Source organism: Malaclemys terrapin, chromosome 10 (genome assembly GCF_027887155.1).
Source record: "Malaclemys terrapin pileata isolate rMalTer1 chromosome 10, rMalTer1.hap1, whole genome shotgun sequence".
In the NCBI taxonomy this organism is placed as follows: Eukaryota; Metazoa; Chordata; order Testudines; family Emydidae; genus Malaclemys; species Malaclemys terrapin.
Window position 1 is genome coordinate 82,874,755 of NC_071514.1, and position 24,513 is coordinate 82,899,267.

Genomic DNA, 24,513 nt, shown 5'->3' on the forward strand with positions numbered 1-24,513 from the left:
TGGGTCTGTAAGTGGTGTGCAGTGCAAATCATTAGTTGTTGTAGTTGTGTGGTTGTATATTTTAGCCAGCGAAAGCTCTTTATTTCTGAATACGACTGTGTGTGTGTTGCGTTGGGATCTTATGGTGAAGTTCCGTTTCTCACAGAAATGATTCACCCTAAGTCGAGGCTGCAGTCTGCACCTGAAACAGTTGGTATCTTCCGTGGTACTTCTCTGATAATAGTTCCATTATACTGGAGCACATCACCTCAAGGAAACCTCAGAAGGGGATGTGAATAGCAGGAACCTCGTAGAGAGAGGAGGTGATAAGGACCAACTTCTCTTGGCGAAAGAGACAAGCTTTTGAGCTTCAGAAGGAATGTTCCATGTTGCCTTTTTCACCAGCGGGAGTTGGTCCAATAAAAGAGATTACCTCACCCACCTGGTCACTCTCATATCCTGGGTCCAACACAGCTACAACACTGCAAGATGCTTGGTAGATGCTGAAGTGTAGCATTTAGGAGTCTGCCAGTGGAAGGCGTTTAAAAGCTTTGATGCAGATGCTGTTGCTCTGGCAGAAGAAGATTGGAACCACGTGGAGGAAAAAAAAGTTGGTATTGATTTATGTAGTTCTGACTTCATCCCAGCTGCCACGGTTTCTGGGTGTAAAGCGTTTTATCTATTGATGAAAAGCACAGTATAAGAGCTAGGTGGATGATGCTAATACAAACCTTTTGGTCCTGCTAGTCAAAAACCAGTTAGATAAACTCAAAGGTCAATTCAGTCTCCCCAGAGTCTCCCATTTTCTTGTAATGACCCTCCTGTGTTTTCTGAGAGGGGTCTTATCTTGAGTTACTGTTTCACCTTCCTGCTGGTTTCCCAGCAGCAGTGTTGATTTAAACCAATATAGACATGCAGTAAACATCCCAATAACTGGGGCAGCACACCATATTAATAAATTATTACAGAGCTGCTCCACATTCATCATACCACAATTTATTGTTCTCTGCATTGTACTGTATCATGCTGGGACGCATTCTGTCCTGATACCCCATTATAACACAATAAACCTTAAGGCCATATATTGTTAGTTGTGATAGAAGAAGTTATCACTGGAAAGTTGCAGTTAACTACCTTGAGACCGTGGATAAAATAGATTTGCTATAAGTTATGGTGTCCAGACAACTAACCTTTCATACTTGGCCCATTGCGTATGTTGTCGCATAGCCAGGAGAAAACACAGCGTGTCCAGCCTTCACAGTCCCCACACATGCAAAACCAAACTGGATTGTATTCTCACTTGTGTAAGGATAGATGTGTAAATCCTAGCAAGCAAGGATAGTCCTGGGGTTAACGCATATGACTGGGAGGCAGAGCTGGGGGTCAAAAACTGCATCACCCTGATCTTGTCTCTGTGCTTTCCCATCTATAAAATGGGGGTATTACTATTTCCTTTCATTAACAAAACACGGGGTATAGTCACTAGAAGAATGGAAATTATTATTCTTTGGATGCAATGATAACTACGCTATGCCTGTGAACTAATTTGCCCATGAATGCAGTACCAACAACATCTAGCTTCTGCCCCACCCAGCCACAGGATTTGTTGTAAGGAGAGGTTTACTAAGCAGCAGCCCTGGAGTACTGGGGCTGTATGTTTGTCTTGATCACAGTGTGTGCTGGGGGACAGCAGCCCAGGGGTGGGGGGAGGAGAGAGAGAGATTGTTTTTGTTTGTTTTGGGGGGTGGATTGCTGGGTTGTGGGTTCAATTCCTACCTTAAGAAGATTAAAAAAAAATCTTTGTTGACATGATCCCAGAACTGGAAAAAATGTTTAATGGTCTATTGGAAAACCACCACCCTTCCTTCAGTAAAGGAGGACATTTGATCGACAGTCCATGGAGCAGAGGTGAGATGGGCAATGCATTACTTGAAGGGGAATCCATTAAATCTCTCTCCTTCCCTCTCCAAAAGGGGAAGAGTAGGTTTTATAAGAGGAACAGAGAACTAGAAGGAGAGTTGCCATAAGAGGGCATGAGAGAGAATCCCAGTTCAATATCACAATACGGCTCAGGCAGAACGGCTAGAAGAGAACATAAGAACGGCCAGACTGGGTCAGACCAAAGGTCCATCTAGCCCAGTATCCAGTCTTCCGACAGTGGCCAATGCCAGGTGCCCCAGAGGGAATGAACAGAACAGGGAATCATCAAGTGATCCATCCCCTGTCGCCCATTCCCAGCTTCTGGCAAACAGAGGCTAGGGACACCAGCCCAGCCCAGCCTGGCTAATAACCATTGATGGACCAATCCTCTAGGAACTTATCTAGTTCTTTTTTGAACCCTGTTATAGTCTTGGCCTTTACAACATCCTCTGGCGAAGAGTTCCACAGGTTGACTCTGCATTGTGTGAAGCAATACTTCCTTTTGTTTGTTTTAAGAGGCAGTGGAGAAGAAAATCCAGTAAAATATATAGGACTAGATTCTAACCTGACACACATGGCTTCCCAATGGCAGTTTCACCTGCTTAAATCAGGGCAGAGTTGGGCCCTTTAGGGTGAAGAAGTGATCCTGCTTATCAGAAGAGGGTAACAGCATGACTGGGTAGCAACGTTTTCATTGGGGTTATTGAGCACAATGAGAGGTGTGGAGTGGTACAGCTTGAAAGACCAAAGCAGGGTCACCAATGCGTTACCGCCATGCAGTGCGAGTTTTGGTGCTACGTTGATGCCAAACAGAGGCCTCGTCTTTAAGATAAACTGACTTCGCTTGAAGTTCCACCACCCACACCCGCGTTAACGTTTCATGTGGCACTGTACACTGTAGCCTTCGATTTGGAATTTGTGCCATGATTTAATCAAACTCATGAAATGTAGACATTGAAAGCTGTTGGTAAATTTCCTCTTTATGGCTTCGTTTCCACTGAAATCTCCTTTGTTGGATCCTCTTACAGTGAGGGGGTAGAGAGGTTATTTAATCAAGCAAAACTGGAATTGATTCATTTGGAGATAGCTGCAGTTTTTTCCCTTGGCAAACTTTTGCAAACACATTTGACAATCTGTTTGCATTTGAGGTGGTTTATTATTTATAAATAGCAAGGCTTCAGGTGAGTTAGTTGCCGTTACACAACTGTTAGTTGTGGGGAGACAAATTAGTAATGCTTAACGACTGGTCAGTGACTCACACACTAACCACAGTGTGCGTACTGTGGCAGGCAAGTGAGCAGATGAGTTACACTCCACGGTTTTCCTCCACGTTACTTAAATTTCCAGTATAATACAAGTGGCTAAAATAATGTTTACTGCTCAAGTGATGTTATCATGCTTTTCTGTCCTTAGAAGTAGTGATAGGCTTGAACCAAAAACCCAAGAAGCAAGCTGCCCCTAAAGTTGGAGGTGCATTGGAGTCCAGATCCGAGATGCACAGACCTTGATTCGGATCTGTCAAATTAGTTTCAGCGGAGTTACCCCTGTTTAACGTTGGGGTACGTGAGATCAAAATCAGGTTGTATCTGTTATACTATCCCTATGCTAATATAGTAGGTGCCCTCTCTCTTTTCCTTTGTATTGCACCTAAAACTCACCCGTTCAGTGGACCCGTTTTTTGCTGAGCTGTTGGCCTGAACCATGTTTGTCTTGTCTTACTCATTTCGTTGTCTTCACTAGAGATGCATGGATGTAACCAAGTGTTACTGAGTGTACCTCAGATGGCCTGCCCCAATATGCCTCTGGGCCTCGGCCACCAACTCCTCGATCTTCGCCTGTAGACCCTCCTCTAGATACTTACTGCTGTTGTGCCATTCCGGATCCCATGTTAGGTTACCCATCATTGGCGGAGTACGGTGGAGCTGCGTCCCATCAACAGTCAGGGTTGACCTTCGGGAGACCGTCATGCACACGGATTTTAACCCTTCAGCTTGGCCCTGCACCAGGAATTTAGCTAGCCATTTTGTTGGAATGGAATCCAGCTCCCTGCCCCATCTCTGTGTTGGCTCTGCAGCAAAAACTAGCAAGAACTTATTTTTTGTCACTCAACTTTGTAGCTGGGTCCCACAATGCACCCGAAAAGCAGAAGTGTTGAGTTGGAAAATGTCATTTTTACGTGATCCTACATAATGGTACTTTTAAAAACTAGGCTTGCAGAACAGTGTACGGGGAGGATAGCGAACCTAGTTATTAAAAACATGCATTTTCCCGAATGCTGTAAAAAGGCAATCCTAGATGTCATTTTTCTTCCCTTGTGAAAAATGCTGGTGAATTTAATGCTGCTTACTTTTAAGGGGCTGAGAGCCCCGAAGGTTGCAGCTTTCAAAGTGTAAGCAGGTGCTACTATTCCATCCTCCCTTGTGCTCCTCAGTGTGCCCTAAAGGGACCAAACTTAGTAGGGGAGAAGGTATTGAGAACATATTTCATTCTCAATACTAATTCAATCCAGGGTTAACATTTTATAGTCCTCATGCAGACGGCAGCGTCATGAGATTTCTGAGTGCACAGAATGGCCTACAGACGAAGTCAGCTGTAAATTAATATGACAGAAAGCTTGCCTTTTCCAGGGCAGGCTTTCTTATTATTCCAAAGGGCTTATTTTACATTCTGGCTGCCATGAACGCAGCTGAAATGATCAACCCCTGTTTCTTTGTAGCCACCATCTGATCAGTATGAATTTAATAATTCTGGCTGGAGCTGGATTCAAAGCAAGGCCATGGAGGTGAAAGGCCAATTGCTAGTTCACTTAGCCACCTGTTTCCTTCCCTTTAGCTTGTATTTAATTTGTATTGCTGAATACCTTTCCCTTCTGATAGTCAATGCTTTGAAAGCCCCTCCCTCCCCCTTGCAAATAAAGCCAATTGCTTTATTTGCCTTGTTCATGTTGTGAGGACTTGATGGGGGATGGGGGGTGAGAGAGGGAGCTTTCAATATTGTCACTGGAGAAGGAATGTTGGCTCCAAAGACCAAATTGGTCCCTTTTCCACTTAGTTTTGTATAATGATTAAAGCTGGTTGAAAAAATAGTGGGGGAAATGCTTTCCTCCCAAAATCTACCTCCCCCTCTCTTTTTTTCCTCTAGATTTGGAAATTCAGCATTTTAACCATCTCCATTGGTGGTCTGTTTTCACTTGGGGAGATGTTTACTAAATTTGTCAATTAAAAAAAATATCTTAAACAACTTTAAATATATTTTGGAATGCCATTGAAATTAAAAACAAAATGCTACACTAAGCGTTCTGTGCTGCATTTCTTTCTGTAGTTATTCTGATTGTTTTTGTCCCCAAAAAGGTGTTTCAGAACCGTACGTTGTGTGCTTATTCACTGGGGCGCTGGTGGACATTTTCTTATAGACTGCTAAGTTTGAATCATGTTTACATTTCTCACACAGGGCACAGGACACTGCTCTTGGGACCCTCAGAACAATAATGGTTTGGACTGAGGTGGAAAGAGTTTGGTAAAATATGGCTGTATTGATTCGATGAAGGATCCATGTTTTATATCTGTTTGTATTGCTATTTGTACAGCACCTAGAACAATGGGGTCTTGTTCCACGACTCAGGCCTAGGTGCGACTGCCATAGAAATAGCGTGACATTATTTTATTATTATTGGTCAGGTGCTATTTCAAAGCGGCTTGAAAATTTGGGTTTTCTTCCTTATCCTTATATGGATTTGGTGATTAATAAATAGAAATATTACCAGTTGGCATCCCATTCCCAGCACGTACACATCCTAAACTCTCAAATTTTAATAAAAAAATCCATGGAGACTGTGTTGGACAGAGAGTTGAAGATTGGGGGACAGAGCCTTTCAAAATACCTACGTAGCGTGTGGAACCTCCGGTCCTGGAAATGTTTAAGAACAGGTTAGACAAACAGAGGTGTCAGCGATGGTCGAAATAATACTTTGTCCTGCCTCATGGCAGGACACAGGACTAGAGGACCTATCGAGGTCCCTTCCAGTCCTACATCTTTATGATTCTGAATGATGGTGTTGTATTATTGTATTCAGAACATCAACATATTTCAAAAGGGTCATAAAAACTGGGATGGTTTAATATTGTTAGACGTGCTGCAGTCTGCAAAGTGAAATGTGTCCGGTAAACATTTGCTTGTCATTTTATCCCTTAGCAACTGGAACCAGTTCTTCAATAAACAAAAGCTGATAAGGAACTGTAACATGTTAGTCTGTTCATTTATCAGATGTAAACAGTAGATACACTTGGAAATGCTTCGCTGCTTGTTAAATGTCAGAATGGTTGAGTGGTGAGGATATTGCACCGTTGGAGAATGTTTTCTAGCTCTGGGATAACCGATCAATCGATCTATTCTGTTTCTAAAAGCGTATGTCACCTTGAACTATTTAAGCAACATTTGGAAAAGAAAGCTGGGACGGGGGAAGCAGGGGCGGAATATCGCCAAACATAAGTGTTAAAAAATCATGAGATTGGTTTAAAAACCATGAGGTGTTTTTTTTATTTTAGTGTCTTTTTTTAAATTTGCCTTCTGGTTTCTGCGCCTTTAGGATTCACTTGCTTCACATATTTTTTTTCTGCAGCCACGAGTGCTAGATATTAAGCACTTGTGTATTTTGCTGAATCTGGGCCTAAGATGGGTGATTTTCTTTTTCTCTCTTTGTTTAATTAAAACAAACAAAGCTACCAGGAAAAACCCTAGCCAAGAGAGAGCCTTTAAAACGTTAATATTGTAGAGCTGATTGACATATACATGAATAAAGAAACTATGTCATGGTTAAAAACGCAAGCGACATTCTGACTTTCATTCTGAATTTAAGCCTTCACTCTGTATTTCATAACTTTTCATGCTTTTGAGCCACATTTTCATAGGTGCTATTAAAATATGTGCCAGCAAAAATGTTGACATATTTTAATATTGTTTCCCTCCAAATTGTGTTCTAGATCATTTTTTCTCTTTTTATTTTAACTTTCTATTATAGCCAGTGTTTGTCTCCTTTGAGTGCTGCCTGATTTTCACTCCACGTAGACATCCCTCACTAGGAGATGTCTTTGGCCCCGGCTAGATGAGAGAAGAGTAATTTCCATTCTGGGGTGGGGAGAGAGGAGGCGAATGATGCTCTCCCGTGGATTCCTTTTTGTTCCGGTTGTTTGCCTCTTCTCCCCACTTCTGAGAAGAGCATGATCAGGTTATGTCAGTGGCACCCCCAGCCTTTGCACGTTTGGGATCTGGGGACGGGAATTTGTTCCCCTGCTTTGATCTGCATTATGGCGGCATAATGCACTGCAGCTGTGGCAGATAGGTCAGTTCAATATAAACAGAGAAGGCTTGAAAATGGATTGGGAATTGGTAGCAGATTTGAAAGAAATCCAACAAACACGAAACTCCAGCAGATGTAAAGATTGACATTTCCTCCCTCCTCCCCCCAGTTAAAATGGTCAATTAGACTCTCATCCTCTTCTTAAACTAGTTTTTTTTTCTGATGTCCCCCCCCACCCCATTTAAATCACTAGTCAGGGTTGCAGAGATTAATTTGGGTGCTAATGTAAAGGGTATAAACACATCCATAAGCCGACATTTCAGCCGCTGGTGTTTGAGATTCAAAGCATCCACTCGAGGTTGCTTTCCCATTAGTCAAGTGGTACTAATTAAGGACATACTTTGTCAAGCTTTCCTATCTGGCCATTTCTGCCTGCCCTCTTGGTTCTATAAGTTAAGATGTTTTTGCTGCGGCCAGGGTTGAGTACTAGGCGCATGTGACTGCAGAGGAATGGCCTAGACCAGGAAGCCAAACCAGCCTGCCAGCAAAAGACTATACACCTGGGCTAAGAGTTCGTACTGCGCCTCCTGGTCGCGTGGCACAAAAAAGGCGTAGCCCAGGAGGAGGGGGAACAAAGATCACCTTTTTCACCTATCTGACTCTGGGGTGTTATAGCTCTCTGGCTGTTGTGGGCTGCTTTGCGGCATGCAGCAGCTGAGAATTCCCATAGCTGCATGTGCATCTCAGGAGCATGGGGACTCGCTTCCTGCTTCTGGCGAGCCCACTTCACCACATCTTGCAAGCGGGCCTGCATAGGGCAGCCTATAGCTGCCCCATCCAGTGCCTGCTCTGGGGGAGTTGTCCTCCAGCTGGTAAGGAGATGTTATAGCCTCTGTCTGGAACCACAGCTGCATGCAGAGATGGTAGTGGGAGTGAAAATCTGCCCTATAAACATAGTGCAAATCGTAGACCTCTTGTCATGGTGCAAATAAAACACGCTGTGAATCTGAATGGTCTCAGTTGAATATTATTAGCCGATAAATGACAAGTAGAGGATCAGAAAGGAAAAGGAAGGTGATAAGAGCCTCATACAGTCGGTCACTGCACGTCCCTGCATTTCCATGCTTGTAGTTTGAAGGGAAAGCTATGAAAGTTCATGGGTAGTAATATGGTGCCGTGCTTCCGTTCAGCACTGTGACATTTGGTGCAACGTTGACGACCGGTCGTGGGCCAGGTGGGCCCTGCCCGTTGTTTCACACAGCAGAGATTGAACATTGGCAGGTGAGCTCCATTAGTGCAATTGTTTAACGAAACAGCTCTTGCGCTCCAGTACAGGTGAGAGATTAACCTGGGTAGTGAATGTGGGTGGCTCACTATATCAGTTAATTAAACGGAATAACTATTATGAAACACCAGCCGAGCTCACTGTAACAGTAAAGAGTAACTATTATCAATGAGAATGTATGTAATGCCATGGCAGTTTACGTTGTTAGAAAGAAACACATTCCTTCCCCCCAAAGATATGACACTTGAAGACTCAAATTTCTGTTGCAGGGAGACCTGCATGGCCCAGAGATTGAAATTGGAGTATCAGGGGATGGGTTATGGCTAAATCGGATGATTTAGTTGGGGATTGGCCCTGCTTTGAGCAGGGGGTTGGACTAGATGACCTCCTGAGGTCTCTTCCAACCCTGATATTCTATGATTCTAGGATTCCTTTGATTCTTAGGGTCAAGCTGTCCTGGACTGGGTGCAGGATAGGGTGGTCCCTGCCCCAACCCCCTTCCTACCTAAAAAGAAAGTTAAGGTTAACTTGAGTTGCTGTCACCTGGGCGTGTCAACTAACATTAGCAGGTTCATGGGCAATCTGATTTGCACATTTAGTTCATCTAGCTGAGCTATTTGAATTCGAAGGCATAAAACCACCCCGCATCCATAGTAAAGAGTTCCTTTGTTTTGCTTTTTTGCATACTGATACTGACCCAAGGTAGCAACCTGAGAAACAGGACAGTCATGTCCTGCGGATAGTCACTTGGAATGGATTCAAAGCGGTGCATGCAAATGCACTAACAGCATTTCACATTTCTGTTGGGTGGCCTCCTGCACGTGGAGGCAAATGATTAGCATTAAGACCTCTTTTCTTTTTATGGGCTTTCCTTTGTTTTTGTAGAAGGCCAGACAGCTCCTACTGCCTCTATACAAAGACATTATTACATGAGCCATGCACAAATTTATTTATTTTAACTTCCATTAGAGAAGCTGCACAAAACTCACCTGATCCCTGCTTTGGTTACAGACTTGCCACTCAGCCTAAATTTGTTGCATGGGTCATAGGAACAGAGGAATTGCCATAGTGGATCAGACCAGAGGTCCATCTATTCCAGTGTCCTCTCTCCAACAGTGGCCAGTGCCAGATGTTTCAGTGAAAGGTGCCAGAACCCCACAGGTGCAGAGTTGGGATAATCTCCCCCCATGTGAAGTCGTTCTGACCTCTAATGGTTAGAGATCATCTTAAGTTCTGAAGCATGTACTGGATACTTATATGGACAACAAGAACATTCAATCTGTTTTGGAATCCTTCAAATACTTTGGCATCAGTAACTTACTGTGGCAATGAGTTCCACAGTCTAATTACATATTTTATATGTAAAAGTATTTCCTTTTATTGGCTTTGAATTGTGCCATCTTTTCATTTTTGTGACTGTCCCCTGGTTCTTTTGTTAGAAAGGTTTACAGACCTTCCAGGTGTAGGTGGGCCTGAGTCAGAACTTCAGATCCAAATGCTCCTCTGCTCCAGGTCAGGATACTGCAACTCTCTAGGATGCACCAAACCTAAATCCCAGATTCCAAGATCCCTGCATGGGACCAGAGGCTTGCAACTTGGGCCTGTTTCTATTCTTCAGACAGTCTGGGGCCTAGAGAGAACATGGGCCGGGTTTTAGCAAAAGCGAGGGACACTTGGAAGTTATGTACCAAAAAAGTATTTATTTCGTTCTCTTATATGATCCGTTTATTTTATCCCAAGGGTTCCCGTGAGTTCACAATGATACATACAAACAAAAAAGCAGAAAAGTTCAAGCTAGAAAAACATTCCAGCCCATAACCTCATGTTAGATAAAGCAATTAGATTCCACACACAATGTGACTGACTGAGGCAGCGAGGTGCATTGGACAGGGTCAGGAGACCTGGGTTCTCTTCCCAGTTCTGCCACTGACCTGCTGTAATGAGCTTGGGCACGTCTCTTGCCCTCTCTGTGACTTTTCTACCACCCACCCTTTGTCAGGCCTTGTCTACACTTGCGGCAGCATGTAGGGTTCACAGTGGAGAGCTGCCAAGCCCTTTCCCTGCTGCCCCTCACTGCATTGAGGAAAGGCTCTGAAGGCTTTCTCTGCCACCTCCCCACTGTTGGAGCCTTTCTCTGGGGTGGGGAAAAGCTCCGGCAGCAGGACATGATGCTGCTAACAATAGCAGTGTAGACAGAGGACGCACGGCTTAGATGCATGGAGAGCCATGTAGGTTCTGGTGTGTCTTTACTCACCTAACCAGTGCCTTATTGTGCAGTGTAGCTACTCTACACCTGTGGCTCTCAACCTTTCCAGACCACTGTACCCCGTCCAGGAGTCTGATTTGTCTTGCATACCCCCAAGTTTCACCTCACTTTAAAACGACTTGCTTCCAAAATCAGACACAAAAATACAGAAGTGTCCCAGCCCACTATTACTGAAGAGTTGCTGACTTTGCCATTTTTACCATATAATGATAAAATAAATCAAATGGAATATGAATATTGTACTTACATTTCACTGTATAGTCTATAGAGCATTATAAAGTCATTATCTGTAATTTGTTTGTACTGACTTCGCTAGTGCTTTTTATGTAGCCTATTGTAAAACTAGGCAAATGTCTAGATGAGGTGATGTACCCCCTGGAAGACCTCTGTGTACCCCAGGTTGAGAACCACTGCTCTGCACGCTGCTGTAAATGTATGTAGACATAGTCGTAGACTATAAGCTCTTTGGGGCAGGGACTGTGTTTGACCACGTGTCTGTATACCACTCATTCCCTAATTGGTGATATTTCTTGAATGGAGAAATTAATTTGGGGAACGATTAGGATGCTTTACATAGAGATAATTTTTTTGCTCTTAGTGCTTGATCCAGCTTCTATTAAAGTCAATAGAAAACTAGGATTGACTGATGTGGATATGGAATTGGACCCTTAAAAACTATCCATGTACTGAAAACAAGTAACTTTCCCTAATAAAGATTATTGGGATTTTTACATATTTGAAAAAGAGATTTAATGTTGGCTGCTTTAAATGATCTCTTTTTTTCCTCTCCGTGCTTTATATTAATGTTTTATTCAACTATATTTTGTTCAATGATTTATTGCAGGACAGATTTTAACGTGTTTGTGCTCTTGTAATATAAATGTTCTTATTGTCTTTGCTGGATAGTAGAGCTTGATAACACCCTGGACAAGGTAGGAGAGAAGGTCATCAAGATAGACTTTTTTTTTTTTAATATTATAGCATTCTTGGGCAGAGTCCTTTTAACGTCCTCTCTCCTCCACTGACAGGGCTGTCAGCCTGTGGGACATCCTGTGAGATGGTATCAACATATCCTGTAATTTTAGTCAAGATTCCAGAGCAGAGCTGCATACGATATTTAAGGAGATGAAGCCCTGTTTGTTGACAGGGAATCTGTTGGTTTTTTTTTTTTTTATTAACACAGTGCCTTCTAGAAAAATAATGGAGAGGAAAGTGACAAACTGTCTTAATTTATAACCTACTTTAGTGTAAAATCACAAAGCAACAAACCTAGCAATGACCTTCACCAAACCAGCACCGGCTGTTCTTTCCCATCCCATCTCGATGATGTAACTTTGTGGTTTTCCTGGTTTATCTTCCTCTTTTGTCTGATTTGTGTGAGTGTGTGTGATGATCTTGAGCTGCAATAGCTTTGGCCAGGGTGTTTGTGGGATTCCCATCACTCAGGCTGAGGGCACGAATGCATCTCCCTCTCTTTCTAGCGGAGAATAAAATGAAAAGCCCCTTTTGTTAATATTTATCATCATTATTATTCTGAACTTCGGGCAGTTCATGAAAGGGAGTCTTTAACTCCCTGCGCTTTGCAGTCTGTTGGAATGTAATATTCGTCCTGCACCTGCTACGCTTTGGAAATGCAGTATCTTTGGCTACCAGTGAAAATGAAAACCGGTAAAAATGACGAATGCAATGGGCCACATTGTCAAGTGGGGTAAGCCTGTGTCACTTCATCAGCTTCAGCCACCGATTTGTGCTGGTTGGGAAGCTGGCCATTATAACTGGAGCCTTAATTCCTTGAAATATTTAAAATACATAGGACTTAATTTCCTTCCAGATTCCCAATCTTTTTCTTAAAACATGAAAAAAACCTACTGCAGTGGTTTTCCCCTTCCCTTCCGATCTCATCACAGTGCGCCTGATTCTCCAGCACCTTGCACCTTGTATTGTCACTTAACCTGTGCCGAGCGAGTGTGAACACGTAACTGTTCTGATGTGATGGGCCTTTACACCTCCGTGCATGGGTAGAAATGACTGGGGAGTGGATCTCTTGCCATGGGTGAAGGAAAATGACAAACTAGCAGAATGGTTCTAGTTTTTCCAGTGGAATGTTTCCCTGTCTAGAAACAGACATGAAGACTGCTTTTGCTTGTGTGTTTAGTGTTTTACTCCACTCTTCGTGAAGAGAATGGCCTGTAAAGGCAGATGAGCCTTGAATTAAATGTTAAACTTTAAAGAGAAGAGTTTTAAAGTAGCTCTGCTCCATTAAGACTTACATTTCAGAAGTCAAGGCCAAGACCCATAACTGAGCACCAAAATAGAAAGATCATTATAATGGCCTGATTTGTAGAAGAATAAGAGGGGAGAAGAGTAGCGGTGAAATAGGTCAAAAATCTGAATGTATCATTATTTTGCTGATGGAGGAATGTTTGAGCAACTGTTTTAAACTAATGTTCTTTTCATTTTCTATTTATTGTGCGCTTTCTGTAGCTGATGACCTAATGGCTTTTTCCCGACCTGAAGAATATCATGCCAGCTTCCTTAAAAGTGATTTTATTTGTGCAGATCTTTGATATTTTCTTGGGAGTTACTGGACAAACAATCTCCATGACTGTAAAACATCTAATATTTTTTTTAAATGCTGTCCTAGCCTATTCTAAAGTTGACACTCACTAAATGTATAAGCATTTATAAGGTTGGTGAGGGGAAGGATCCAGGAAGGCTCTGCCTGTTTTGCTATCCGTTAAATTAAGGTTGAACAGTCCGGTGGTTCTCAAATTGTTTGTGTTGTCAACCCCTTTCACACAGCAAGCCTCTGAGTGAGACCCCCCCCTTATAAATTACAAATGGGGGGGGGTAATTTTAATTTAACGGGGGCTCGGGGCTGACAGACCCTGTGCATACCAGGCTCGTGTCCCCCAAGTAACGCACTTGCGACCCCCTGAATGGTCACGACCCCCAGTTTGAGAATCCCTAACTGTAGCATGAATATACTCCTATATGTCATACTCTCAAACTGTGTCTTTATAAATGGCCATCCAGGAATTGCAAACAATTCGGATAGGCCGTTATGCACTTTAGTTAGTATTGGATGAAGATACTTGGGTAAAGGTTTCTGAAAGGCACTAGTGATTTTGGGTGCCTCGGGTTTTTGGGTACTCAACTCAAGATGCCTTCAAGGAGCCTGATTTTTAGAAAGCGCTGAGCACCCACCCCTAGGGAAATCAGGTCCCTTCTGGGTGTATGAAATTGGGGACCAAAAATCGCTGGACATTTGTGGAAAACTTTGGCCTCGATGTTTTGTATTGCAAAGGCAAAAACTTCAGCATGCCCTCACCTCTGCCTTCCTGAGCACAGGTTGGTGGAGGAAATGAATGTGTTTTTCTACTAAAGAAAGAGGGAATTGTATAATTTAGGTAACCTAGGAAGGTAGGTAAATCTCCCCTAATTGTATACAGACCATAGAGTTTGTCTCAACCTTTTGACTAGTGAAGCTTTCCTCAATTTGGGATATTGTGTGATCCTAATCAGAGACCTTTAACCATACATCAAAGCAGACTCTCCTAATCTGCATACCTTCAGGCTGGCATGGCTTGATTGCATGGTTTCCTGCTAACAGACTCATCTCTGGCCAGGTGTCTTTCCTGCTGTGGACGACTGATTCCTTTTTAGTCTTCATCGCTGAGGCAAAGAAATTTAATCCTAATATTACTGCCAGCCATGGAATGGACCCGCTGATTTGGAAATGTCACTCCGTCGTGGCCGTGAAATATCAATGCACAGCAGCCCCTGATACCTGCTTATTTCACTGCCAACCTCTAACCTAAGGTAGAACAGACCTGTCATTAGCGTATCCATCTGCATTTAAGCCTGTCAAGCTTCCTTCCCCTTCTCTTCTTTTGTTTCCCTAATTACTTTGATTGCATCAGCATATCCAGCCTGGGTCCTCTGCTTGGTTCCTAAGGCAGCATGAATTGTCTGCTCGGTCTGCTTTCATATGGATCTTATGGTAAGAGGCAGAGGTGGGCCTCAGGCGCGGGGCGAGGAGGGGAGAGAGAGTTGGCTCTGGGTCTTGAACTCCAAAGTCGGAGTGCGTTTGGCTTTGGAGGTAGGTCTTCAGCTTCTTACAGAGAGAGGCCCTAACTGCTGCATGGATGTTCTGCTCTTCCTCCGGTCCTTTCCACCCCGGCAGCTGGACTTGTTGGGGGCAGAGGGCTGTGGTAACCAGTCTTCGGAGCCATTCCGCAGCTTGTGAGTGGGAAGCTCTCGCAGCTTATCCCAGGGTTTGTCTGGGGCTCATGCCCGCTGACTTGGGTTCATGGGGCTTGGGCGACGAGGCTGTTTACGTGCGGTGTAGACATTCGTTCTTGGGCTGCAGCCTGAGCTCTGGGACCCTCCCGTCTTGCAGGGCCAGCCGTGGGTTTTTAGACATATCCACAGAGGTGCCCGGGCTGCTCCTTGGGCTAAGCACTGGGTCCCTTGGCCCTGGAGCCTGTGTTCTAAATAGTTGCTGTCATTACTCTTGTTGGTATTTGTATTGCAGTAGTGTTGGGGCTCAAGTGGGGATCTGAGGCCCATTATGCTTGGCACACAATGAGACGGGGGACCCTGCCCTAAAGGGCTTACTGTCTGTCTAAGCAAGGCACCAGATAAATCATACATATGGGGAGGAATAGCTCAGTGGTTTGAGCATTGGCCTGCTAAACCCAGGGTTCTGAGTTCAGTCCTTGAGGGGGCCACTTAGAGATCTGGGGCAAAAATCAGTACTTGGTCCTGCTAATGAAGGCAGGGGGCTGGACTCGATGACCTTTCAGGGTCCCTTCCAGTTCTAGGAGATAGGTATAACTCCATATATTTTTATAATAAATAATAGCATTTTGCTTTTCCTGTCTTGTATTCCATCCTCCTCAGCCTAGCTGCTGGGGGTGTGGCTGAACCCCATGGCTTGAAGTGGATTCCGTTATATTACAGGTTGAGTCATGACTCTCAGCACCCCCACTGTAAACATTGTCGACCTCGGAGACCAGTGCACATATTTCCCTTGGTAGCTCTTGATAAGAGAGTGTTATCAGACATCAGATACACTTGGCAACGTACCCCCAACTTTTCCGTGGTATAGGTGCTGTGAGTGTGACACCTGCATTGGCTGGCTTACCCTTTGTTTGTGTGTATTACCTTATCACCTCCGGTCCCTTCATGGACCTGGAAGGTGCTGTACATCCTCAGATCCACAGGAGGATCAAATGCAGGGCGAGTCCCTCCGTTTGATCTCAAATAATAAGTGTTTCGGTTCCCTTGACAAATGGCATGCTTTTATCTATCCATCCAGGCATGGATCACCGTGATATCTTCTGCCACCTTATCTGTCACATTTTAAATGATGTGTCACATTCCAGTGAGATTTATACGTCAAATTATTTTAAATAAACAGAAAAGGGAAAGTGTCCGTTGCCTAGAAACTATTTTTCTGAGTACTCTGGCAATTGCCATGTTCTCTAAAGTATAATAAATGAAAGCTTGGGCTCAGAAGTAGGGTGGCTTTTAAAAGAAGTTATTCATTGAAATCTGTGTTGTTTCCCACTGTTCATGTGTGGTTCTCTCTCTGTGGCTTGACTGTAGCATGACATATTGAGGTATTATCGTGAAGTGTAGAAGAAAAGAAACATTTGTTTTTGTTTTTTTTTCTTACAGGGGTTGATTAAAATCCGAGGTGATCGCTGCTGGAGAGAGTTGACCTGTATGGATTATCATTATGAGGTGAGCATTCTGAACACCACTAGTTGCCTGTCCACTTTACCTTGTTAGTAATTCTCCCTTTTTCCCGACATCTTTTCTCTCTTTCTCCAGCTGGGTTGCAGTTGTTCCCCCACTCCCACCCCACCCCCACTGTTGTAATCTGAGGTGCTCCTGATATCTTCATCAATAACAATGAGCCATACAACTTTTTTCCATCCAATAAACCCATGAGACCACTTCCTCTTAGCCCTCTCTCACTGGTATGAGTCAGGACTAACATCACGGGACTCAGCCAAATTACTCCCTGTGTGAAAATGGTGCAAGAAGAGATGTTGGCCCTTAATATCCAATCAAGTCCTCTCTTTCAATTTCTGACTTTTACAAGTTTTTGTTTGTTTGTTTTCGTCAGAACTTGCTTTAAAGATATAAACACAATTTTATCTTCATGTGATACAGTGAAGGTTTTGACAAGCCTTTATAATGAGTGAGCAAAGGTTTATTATACCTGGAAGGATCAATCAATAAGCCTAGGATTTGGGGAGAGCCAGCTGCAATCCTATCCTATAGTTGACACCGATGCAACAAAGCAGTGCTAGATGAATGGGATTTGAAACTTGGTAGTCCACATCGGGTAGATAGAAGGCCTGCTAGTTTGCTTGTCTTTTAGCATTCCAAGGTGTCGCTCTTATCATGTTCATCCAGGGCTAAGGCTTTCAAAAATGACTCGTGATTGTTGATGTCTCAGTGTTTGGGTGTTCAGGTTGAGACACCTTCAACGGTGTGATTTTCAGAAGGTGGGTGCTTTCTGTTTACTCTTCCAAAATACAGACGTATTTGAGCAGAAATGTGGTGTAGAAACAAAGTGCGACCAAAGACGTCGAGCATGAATCATTAAGTTCTCACTCTGTGTACTTTTCTCTTGCCTTTTGAAATCCATTTCAGTGATTTGTTTTCACGTAGGTAATAAATAGCTGTTTGTGTTCTGGCTCCGGGCATTATCACCCCTTAGATTGCAGAGAGATGTAGCAGCACCATCCTGCATTCTTGTGGTCATGATTTGGCCTTTGCATTTGATATGGGCCTGGGATTACAAAAGGAGATACCTGTGACGGTAAACTGGTCAAATAACCTTGGTCCTTGGCTGCATAATCAAGGAAACTGCTGGGGCACCATTCTTTTCTTCTTTGTATGTAATAAACCGGATGGTTTATTGTTAAATATGTATTAGATCTATTGTTTAGAATACATTTTTCTTCCTGCTTTGCAGTGGAGCACATTGCACCTGTTTTCTCAACTTTGCAATGGCTCCTGTTTGATTTCCTGGTGCAGTTTCTAACGTTGGCTTTGCCCCAGGTCGTCCCGAGGTAGGATTGAGCTGAGGTAGGATACGGAGTCTGACAATCCCTACATCTGGGGACACACTTCCAGTGGACCATCATCTCTGGAAATCATCTGCTCTTTCACTGAAGGTCTGGTAGAACCTGAGTTTTCTGCCCTTCAGAATGCGTTGCAAGATGTACGCATGCCGCTTTTTTTTTTTCTGGAGGGGTGAGCTCAATAGGGAGATTAATAATAAGTTGGAAAGTTCTTTCAGTACCTCCCTCCCTCCCCCACCATTTAAGACAAAGGGACTCCCCACAGTAATAGGGGTCCATCCACCCACTCCAACCCTACAGAGGAATCAGGGCCTTAACTTCCACAATATGAAAAATAAAATAAAAAAATTAGAAGTTTACCAGCATCTGAAGCCTTTTACTTTTTGCTCTTGTAAGCTAGTTAAAAGTGGATTAATTTCTTTTTTGGGGTTTATGGGTGTTAGTCCAAAATGTAGAATTTGCCTTTTTGCTGTTTACTTCTTTTTGGTATTTATTTATTTTAAAGTTGGGGAGTTGCTTTGAAAGGCACTTTTGCGCATGTGTAGCTCATGACTACATTATACAGTTACTGCTATTCAGCTGTCGGCATTAAATAAGAACATGAGAATGGCCATACTGGGTCACACCAAAGGTCCATCAAGCCCAGTATCCTCTCCTCTGACAGCGGCCAATGGCAGGTGCCCCAAAGGGAATGAACAGACAGGTTATCATCAAGTGATCCATCCCCTGTCACCCATTCCTAGCTTCTGGCAAACAGAGGCTAGGGACACCATTCCTGCCCATCCTGGCTAATAGCCATTGATGGTCCTATCTTCCATGAATCTATCTAGCTCCCTTTTGAACCCCGGTATAGTATTGACCTTCACAACACCCTCTGGCAAGGAGTTCCAGAGGTTGACAGCGCATTGTGTGAAAAATGAATTCAGAAGTGTGTGCTAGAGTACAGATTTCAGTCACAAAGACTCTTGAATACTAGAGTTTTTAATCCTAACACAAAGGCAGCCATGGTAAAATGTCCCTAGCCACCTTCTTCATTTTGGATTTAATGGGCAGCAGGTTTAAAACAAATAGAAGGAAGTTCTTCTTCACACAGCGCACAGTCAACCTGTGGAACTCCTTGCCTGAGGAGGTTGTGAAGGCTAGGACTATAACAAGGTTTAAAAGAGAACTAGATAAATTCATGGAGGTTAAGTCCACGAATGGCTATTAGCCGGGACGGATAAGGAATGGTGTCCCTAGCCTCTGTTTGTCAGAGGGTGGAGATCACTTGATCATTACCTGTTAGGTTCACTCCCTCTGGGGCACCTGGCACTGTCGGTAGAAAGGATACTGGGCTGGATGGACCTTTGGTCTGACCCAGTATGGCCGTTCTTATGATTAATAGCAAGAATGCCCTTCTGTCCTGTATGCTTTTCTACACCTGGGAACAGTCAAAGGAAAGCCAACCCATAACAGAGATAATTGTGATTCCATCACCAGCTCTCTCAGGTGACCCTAACCTACAACAATCATCCTGCAGAGTACTATGATTTGTTTAAATCAAAACCAGAATCAGCTTTGTAGCCCAGAAAGTTAATTAAAATCACTCCCCTCATATCCATAACGCGGGATCCCAAACCTGCAGAAGTCATCAGGGACAGGAGCACAAAGAAGATAACATTATCAGTATCAATTATTTAAATCCACAGCAGCAACTGCAATGAAAGGAAAAGAAAGAGGTCCAACCTTGGCAATAGTAGACAAAACTCCAAAATACAGCTGTAGATTAAACTTGACACACACAGGCTCTCCTCGTTACGTATGTGGTAGAAATGATTTGACAAAACTCTCCTCAGGCAGGCAGCGCTAATGGGAAAGGAACACCCTCCATTTCATTGGTTCCTACGTATTCTGTATTTTGGAAGAGACCTAAAAGCACAGCCATGATGGTTTGGGGGTCATTGAAGCTTTAAGACATGGTACTCCTCAGATTATTGGGGATGGGGTTGGGGATGGGGATGGGGTAGTCAGTTCCAGTACAGGCAAAATTTCTGTTTGATTAGTTGATCACGGGCAGCTTTTTAGAGCGGTCGTAGCCATGTAAAGCCTTCACGTACTATATGTAACATTGGGCATATGCCCATTTAAAAGGACAGACGAACAAATTGCCACCAGACGCAAGACTCTTCTTCTCCGGGGTGGTTCCATAGCCAGGCTCTTCCGCGTCCACCTTTATCCTTAGCTTCCACCATTGATATCTCCCAGCAGGTGAGATCAGTAGAAAAACCATGTCCCGCCCACTCCCTTGACCAAATTATTTCATGCATACCTGCCAGCTGCTATCCTTTACAGCACCATAGTTACCAATAACCTGACTCTGCAGTGAAGTGGGAGTCCGAGCGGGAGAAAGCTGCTTACCGAATTGTAATACAGAATCCGTCTAAGCAGTGGGAGGAAAAGAGGAGGAGAAACAGACTGTAGCTGAAGATGTCTCTGGAAGGGAGGAAATTATTCGGGAGGCTGCTTGTAATTAGAATGATAAAACTGGGTAATGGACCAACTTTCAAATGGACGCGGGCCAAATTTAGTCTGCAGTGATGTATGTTGGCCACCCCAGCTCTCATATTCCAATCCTATACTCCAGTCCAACATCTACATGTGCTCACTTGCCAAGAGAATTAATGAAAACACATGGCCCCCATCTCTTGCATATTGAGCATACACGGTACTATTTATTTGTAGTAGAACCAGCAGCTACGTTCGTGGAAAATAACATTTCCACTTTTGTCGGAAATCATGTATAAAATAACATGTTGTTATGGCTTCGGTAATTAAACAGAGAGCATATTTTTTGCCCCTCTTTGCCCCCCTTGGGCCTTAACCCAAGACTTTATGGAGATCTGTTCCTCAAGTTAAGGCTCTTTGTTTGGAAGGCTTATGACCCTTACATTTGTGTAATTTAGAGAGGGAAATGTCACAATGCATAGTTTATACAGACATGGTATTTTCCAGTCTTCACTTGTTGCTGCATCATCTCATGAGGCGGTACGGTAGGAGTAGATTTATTCAAATAGGTGTAGAAGATGATGTAAAAAGATACTAACAAAGATGAGCAATTTAGACTTGCACTTGATTTCTCTTGCTGCTGTAATATAGGTGCCAGGAATCCTTAATTTTAATTCCAGCTCCTCCAGTGAGTTACTGTGTCACCTGGAGCAAGTTGTTTAACCACTCTTTGCCTTGGTTTCTCCATTTGTAGAAGGATAGGTAATTTGTGTTCTGAAGGTGGAGCTGTGATTAGATATGACAAAGGGGAATTATGGTGGTTAATTCGTTAAAGGCTTATACAGAGCTTTGAAAAGGCCAGAGAACCAAAGCCAGGCACATACATTTGCACAATCGGGCATGCACAAAGTCAGTGTGTACAAGCTGCCAGTCAGGGGAACCTGCACATCAGGTATTAGCACACTCAAGTTAACCTGTGAAAACATATGCACATAATTGCGTTAGCAGACCTCGCTTCGAAAGTCTGCTTCTGCTTTATTATTATTCATGCTTGTAGCAGTTCTAGCACTGACTGCTGTGGTTAGATTAATTTTGCATTGAGGGTTTTTTTTAAGAAATCCTTTTGCTACTTTTTAAATTGGCTGCTTTTGGATTGCATTCAGTTAAACATATTTACTGTGCACTTAACATGGATGGAGATGGCTTCTGAGTTTATTACTGTTTGTTTTTATTTTTTATTAACCACTTATCTACTGTGTAGTGTGACAAAGTTCCTCCTTTATCTTGGTGGGTCCTGCGCTTATTGGCAGATTTTCTTGCCTCAGAGATTCACTATGTGGGTTGGGGAACAGCCCAGAGACCTTCCCCTCTGGAAGGGCCCACAGTCCAGGTCAATTGGGAGGTTTGGGGGGAACCTGGGCCCGCCCTCTACTCCAGGTTCCAGCCCAGGACCTTTGGACTGCAGCTGTCTATAGTGCCTCCTGTAACAGCTGCATGACAGCTACAACTCCCTGGGCTACTTCCCCATGGCCTCCTCCAAATACCTTCCTTATTCTCACAACAGGACCTTCCTCCTGGTGTCTGATAACGCTTGTGCTCCTCAGTCCTCCAGCAGCTCACACTCTCACTCTCAGCTCCTTGCGCCTCTTGCTCCCAGCTCCTCGCACTCGCACCACAAACTGAAGTGAGCTCCTTTTAAAACCCAGGTGCTCTGATTAGCCTGCCTTAATTGATTCTAGCAGCTTCTTCTTAATTGGCTCCAGGTGTCCTAATTAGCCTGCCTGCCTTAACTGGTTCTAGCAGGTTTCTGATTACTCTAGTGCAGCCCCTTCTCTGGTCACTCAGGGAACAGAAAACTACTCATCCAGTGACCAGTATATTTGCCCTCTACCAGACTCCTGTACCCCACTGGTCTGGGTCTGTCACAGTACACAAGGGTAGACAAAAGAGAGCTAGATTCTGCTCCCACTGGAGTCCATGGCATCACTCCCCATCAATCCAGCTGACGCAGAAGCACACCCAAGGAGTTAGGCCGGGGGGCAGATTCGCAGATTCTCCACCCTGCTGTGGTCCCTTTGTACTGCTTAGGAGCAGTGACTGGCCACATCCTCCCAGCTGGCGCCGGGGAGTCCCTAGTGAGTATGGAGCCAACATAACTGGCTCCTGTGCCACGCTCCCTGGAGCCTGTGGGGAAGGGCGGGAGAGGAGGGGCAGGAGCATTGCTGGTGTGTGCTCAGCTTGGGTCTATTCCTGGAGCGCACCCAGCTTGGGGGGGACTGTTGCCAGCTGGCACAGGTCATAGCAGCCTTCTAGCCTGCTCTAAGCATGCACTGGGATAGAGGGTCAGGCAGAGAATCAGGGAACCATAACCAGCTCCCCCAGTGGTCCCTTCCCATCCCCTGTTTTGCCAAATTTACATCAGCAAAGCAGAGGATCTGGCCCATTGTCTGCGGATTCTGTGTATGCAACTCAGACGTCATAAGAACAGTGCCTTTCCGTGCACTGTCAGGGTAAATCCATGCACAGCGCCCTTATTTGAAATCTCCATTCAAAGATGCAGATGTCTGAACCGCGCGCTCGTTTTGTGGAACACCTTGTAACCATATGTCCTGGCACGTGAAAGGTTTGAGTGGCATGGGAGGATTTGCATATGTAAACTCAAATCTAGTCCAAACAGAGCCTGTGTTTTTGGTTTCCAGCATTCGTCTCAGTGGAATAAGATAATGAGGTAATCTTAGAAGGGGGAAAGTCCTATTTGATTACACTTAGCCTGTCTCTTGCAGGCCAGTGGAAGATGGTTCCCTTTGGTCTGTGTTCCAGTGATGTGTTTTGTGGTGATTGTCAGTGCCTTGTTGTTTTTTGATTACACTGTCACTTGCTACAATTGACATGGAAAGATGCCTTGCAAAATTCCCTTCTTTAAAAATGATTGTCTTTATTAAGTATGACCATCCTCCCCCGACTGACTCGTAACTGTCATTTCAAGTCTGCAAAGTCACACAAAGGATATTTGGCGTTTGACTTACCAAAATGAGTGGATCGTTTCTGATGCACTGCTCCATCTACGCTGTATTTTCATGACTGGTTAACCCACCTTGTGTCCCACAAATACCACAGAGGCAGCAATTCCTCAGTTGGAAAGAGACGGAGAAATCGCTGTCTCTGTCAGAACAAGAAGGAAACATGATCCATAACTTTCCACAGCCCTAAAAGTAGCATGTGTGTAAGCAATGAGGGTGAAATTTACAGAGCATAAGCCCAAGATCTGTGCAGCACATTAAGTACCATTTGTGCCCTATTTGAGGATCTTACAGTGGGATTTAAGTCTGTGTGCTGACCCGCTAGACAAGGGTGAATGTCACCCATAGCACATAAGAAATATACAGGTCATCTGTGTGAAGAAATCTCTTTTGTTTAAAACTGTGCATCAAGATTTAAGGACAAAATACCTAGGACTCTAATAGCAGAAGGTGCAGGTTGAGGCGTCCTGCTGTGTAATAGGATGGGAATAACAAGGGATACTGCAGGTCAGGATTGAGGTTCCTTTGCAGAATTATGGGGGTGTGGATATTGCATCTCTTTCCTTACATAAAGATTTCACCATAAACACACACAAAATAATAATCTAAGAATATAATACCTTGCCCTTCTCTGGTACCGTTAATCCAAGTTTCTTGAGGTGCTGAATTAAGCCTTGTGATCCCTTGTGAACTAGGCAAGTTTACAGATGGGGAAACTGAGGCACAGAGCTGTTACGAGACTTGCCCAAGGACACCTAACGCCTGTGGCCAAAGAAGCCTGAGATCCTTTTCCCTTTCCAGAAGACTATCTAGCATGGCATTTTGCTATTGTCTGACCACTCATAAATGCTCAGTGTGCCCTAATTATTTTTTAAACAGGAAACACAAGAAGCTTTTAGTTTTAAGAAGTCTAGAGAGTCACATTCACTTTGCGAAGCAGGTATTGGAAGAGAAATAATTGAGTCACGCTCTAGGCCTTCTAAGGCTCCTGGGAAAAGCTGTGTCGTTCCTTACGCTAGATACTGCACAGAACATAAGAGGTCGCTTCTTCCAGGTTCTACAAATTGTTGCTAATTATTCTATAACCATTTTTCTTAAACAGATCCCATCAATCAGCACTTTATCCTTCTGCATACAGCAGATCTCCACTTCAGACA

The 24,513-nt window shown here is 43.8% G+C and overlaps 1 protein-coding gene across 2 annotated transcripts in view; it reads left to right on the forward strand.

Moving 5' to 3' along the window:
* The window catches only part of LMF1 (lipase maturation factor 1), a 340,789-nt gene that overhangs the window by 138,529 nt on the left and 177,747 nt on the right, over window positions 1-24,513 (forward strand). For both annotated transcript variants that reach the window (XM_054042585.1, XM_054042587.1), the window contains one exon: window positions 16,432-16,497. In XM_054042585.1, coding sequence (XP_053898560.1) covers window positions 16,432-16,497 — 66 coding nt within the window. The remainder of the gene's footprint in view (window positions 1-16,431; window positions 16,498-24,513) is intronic.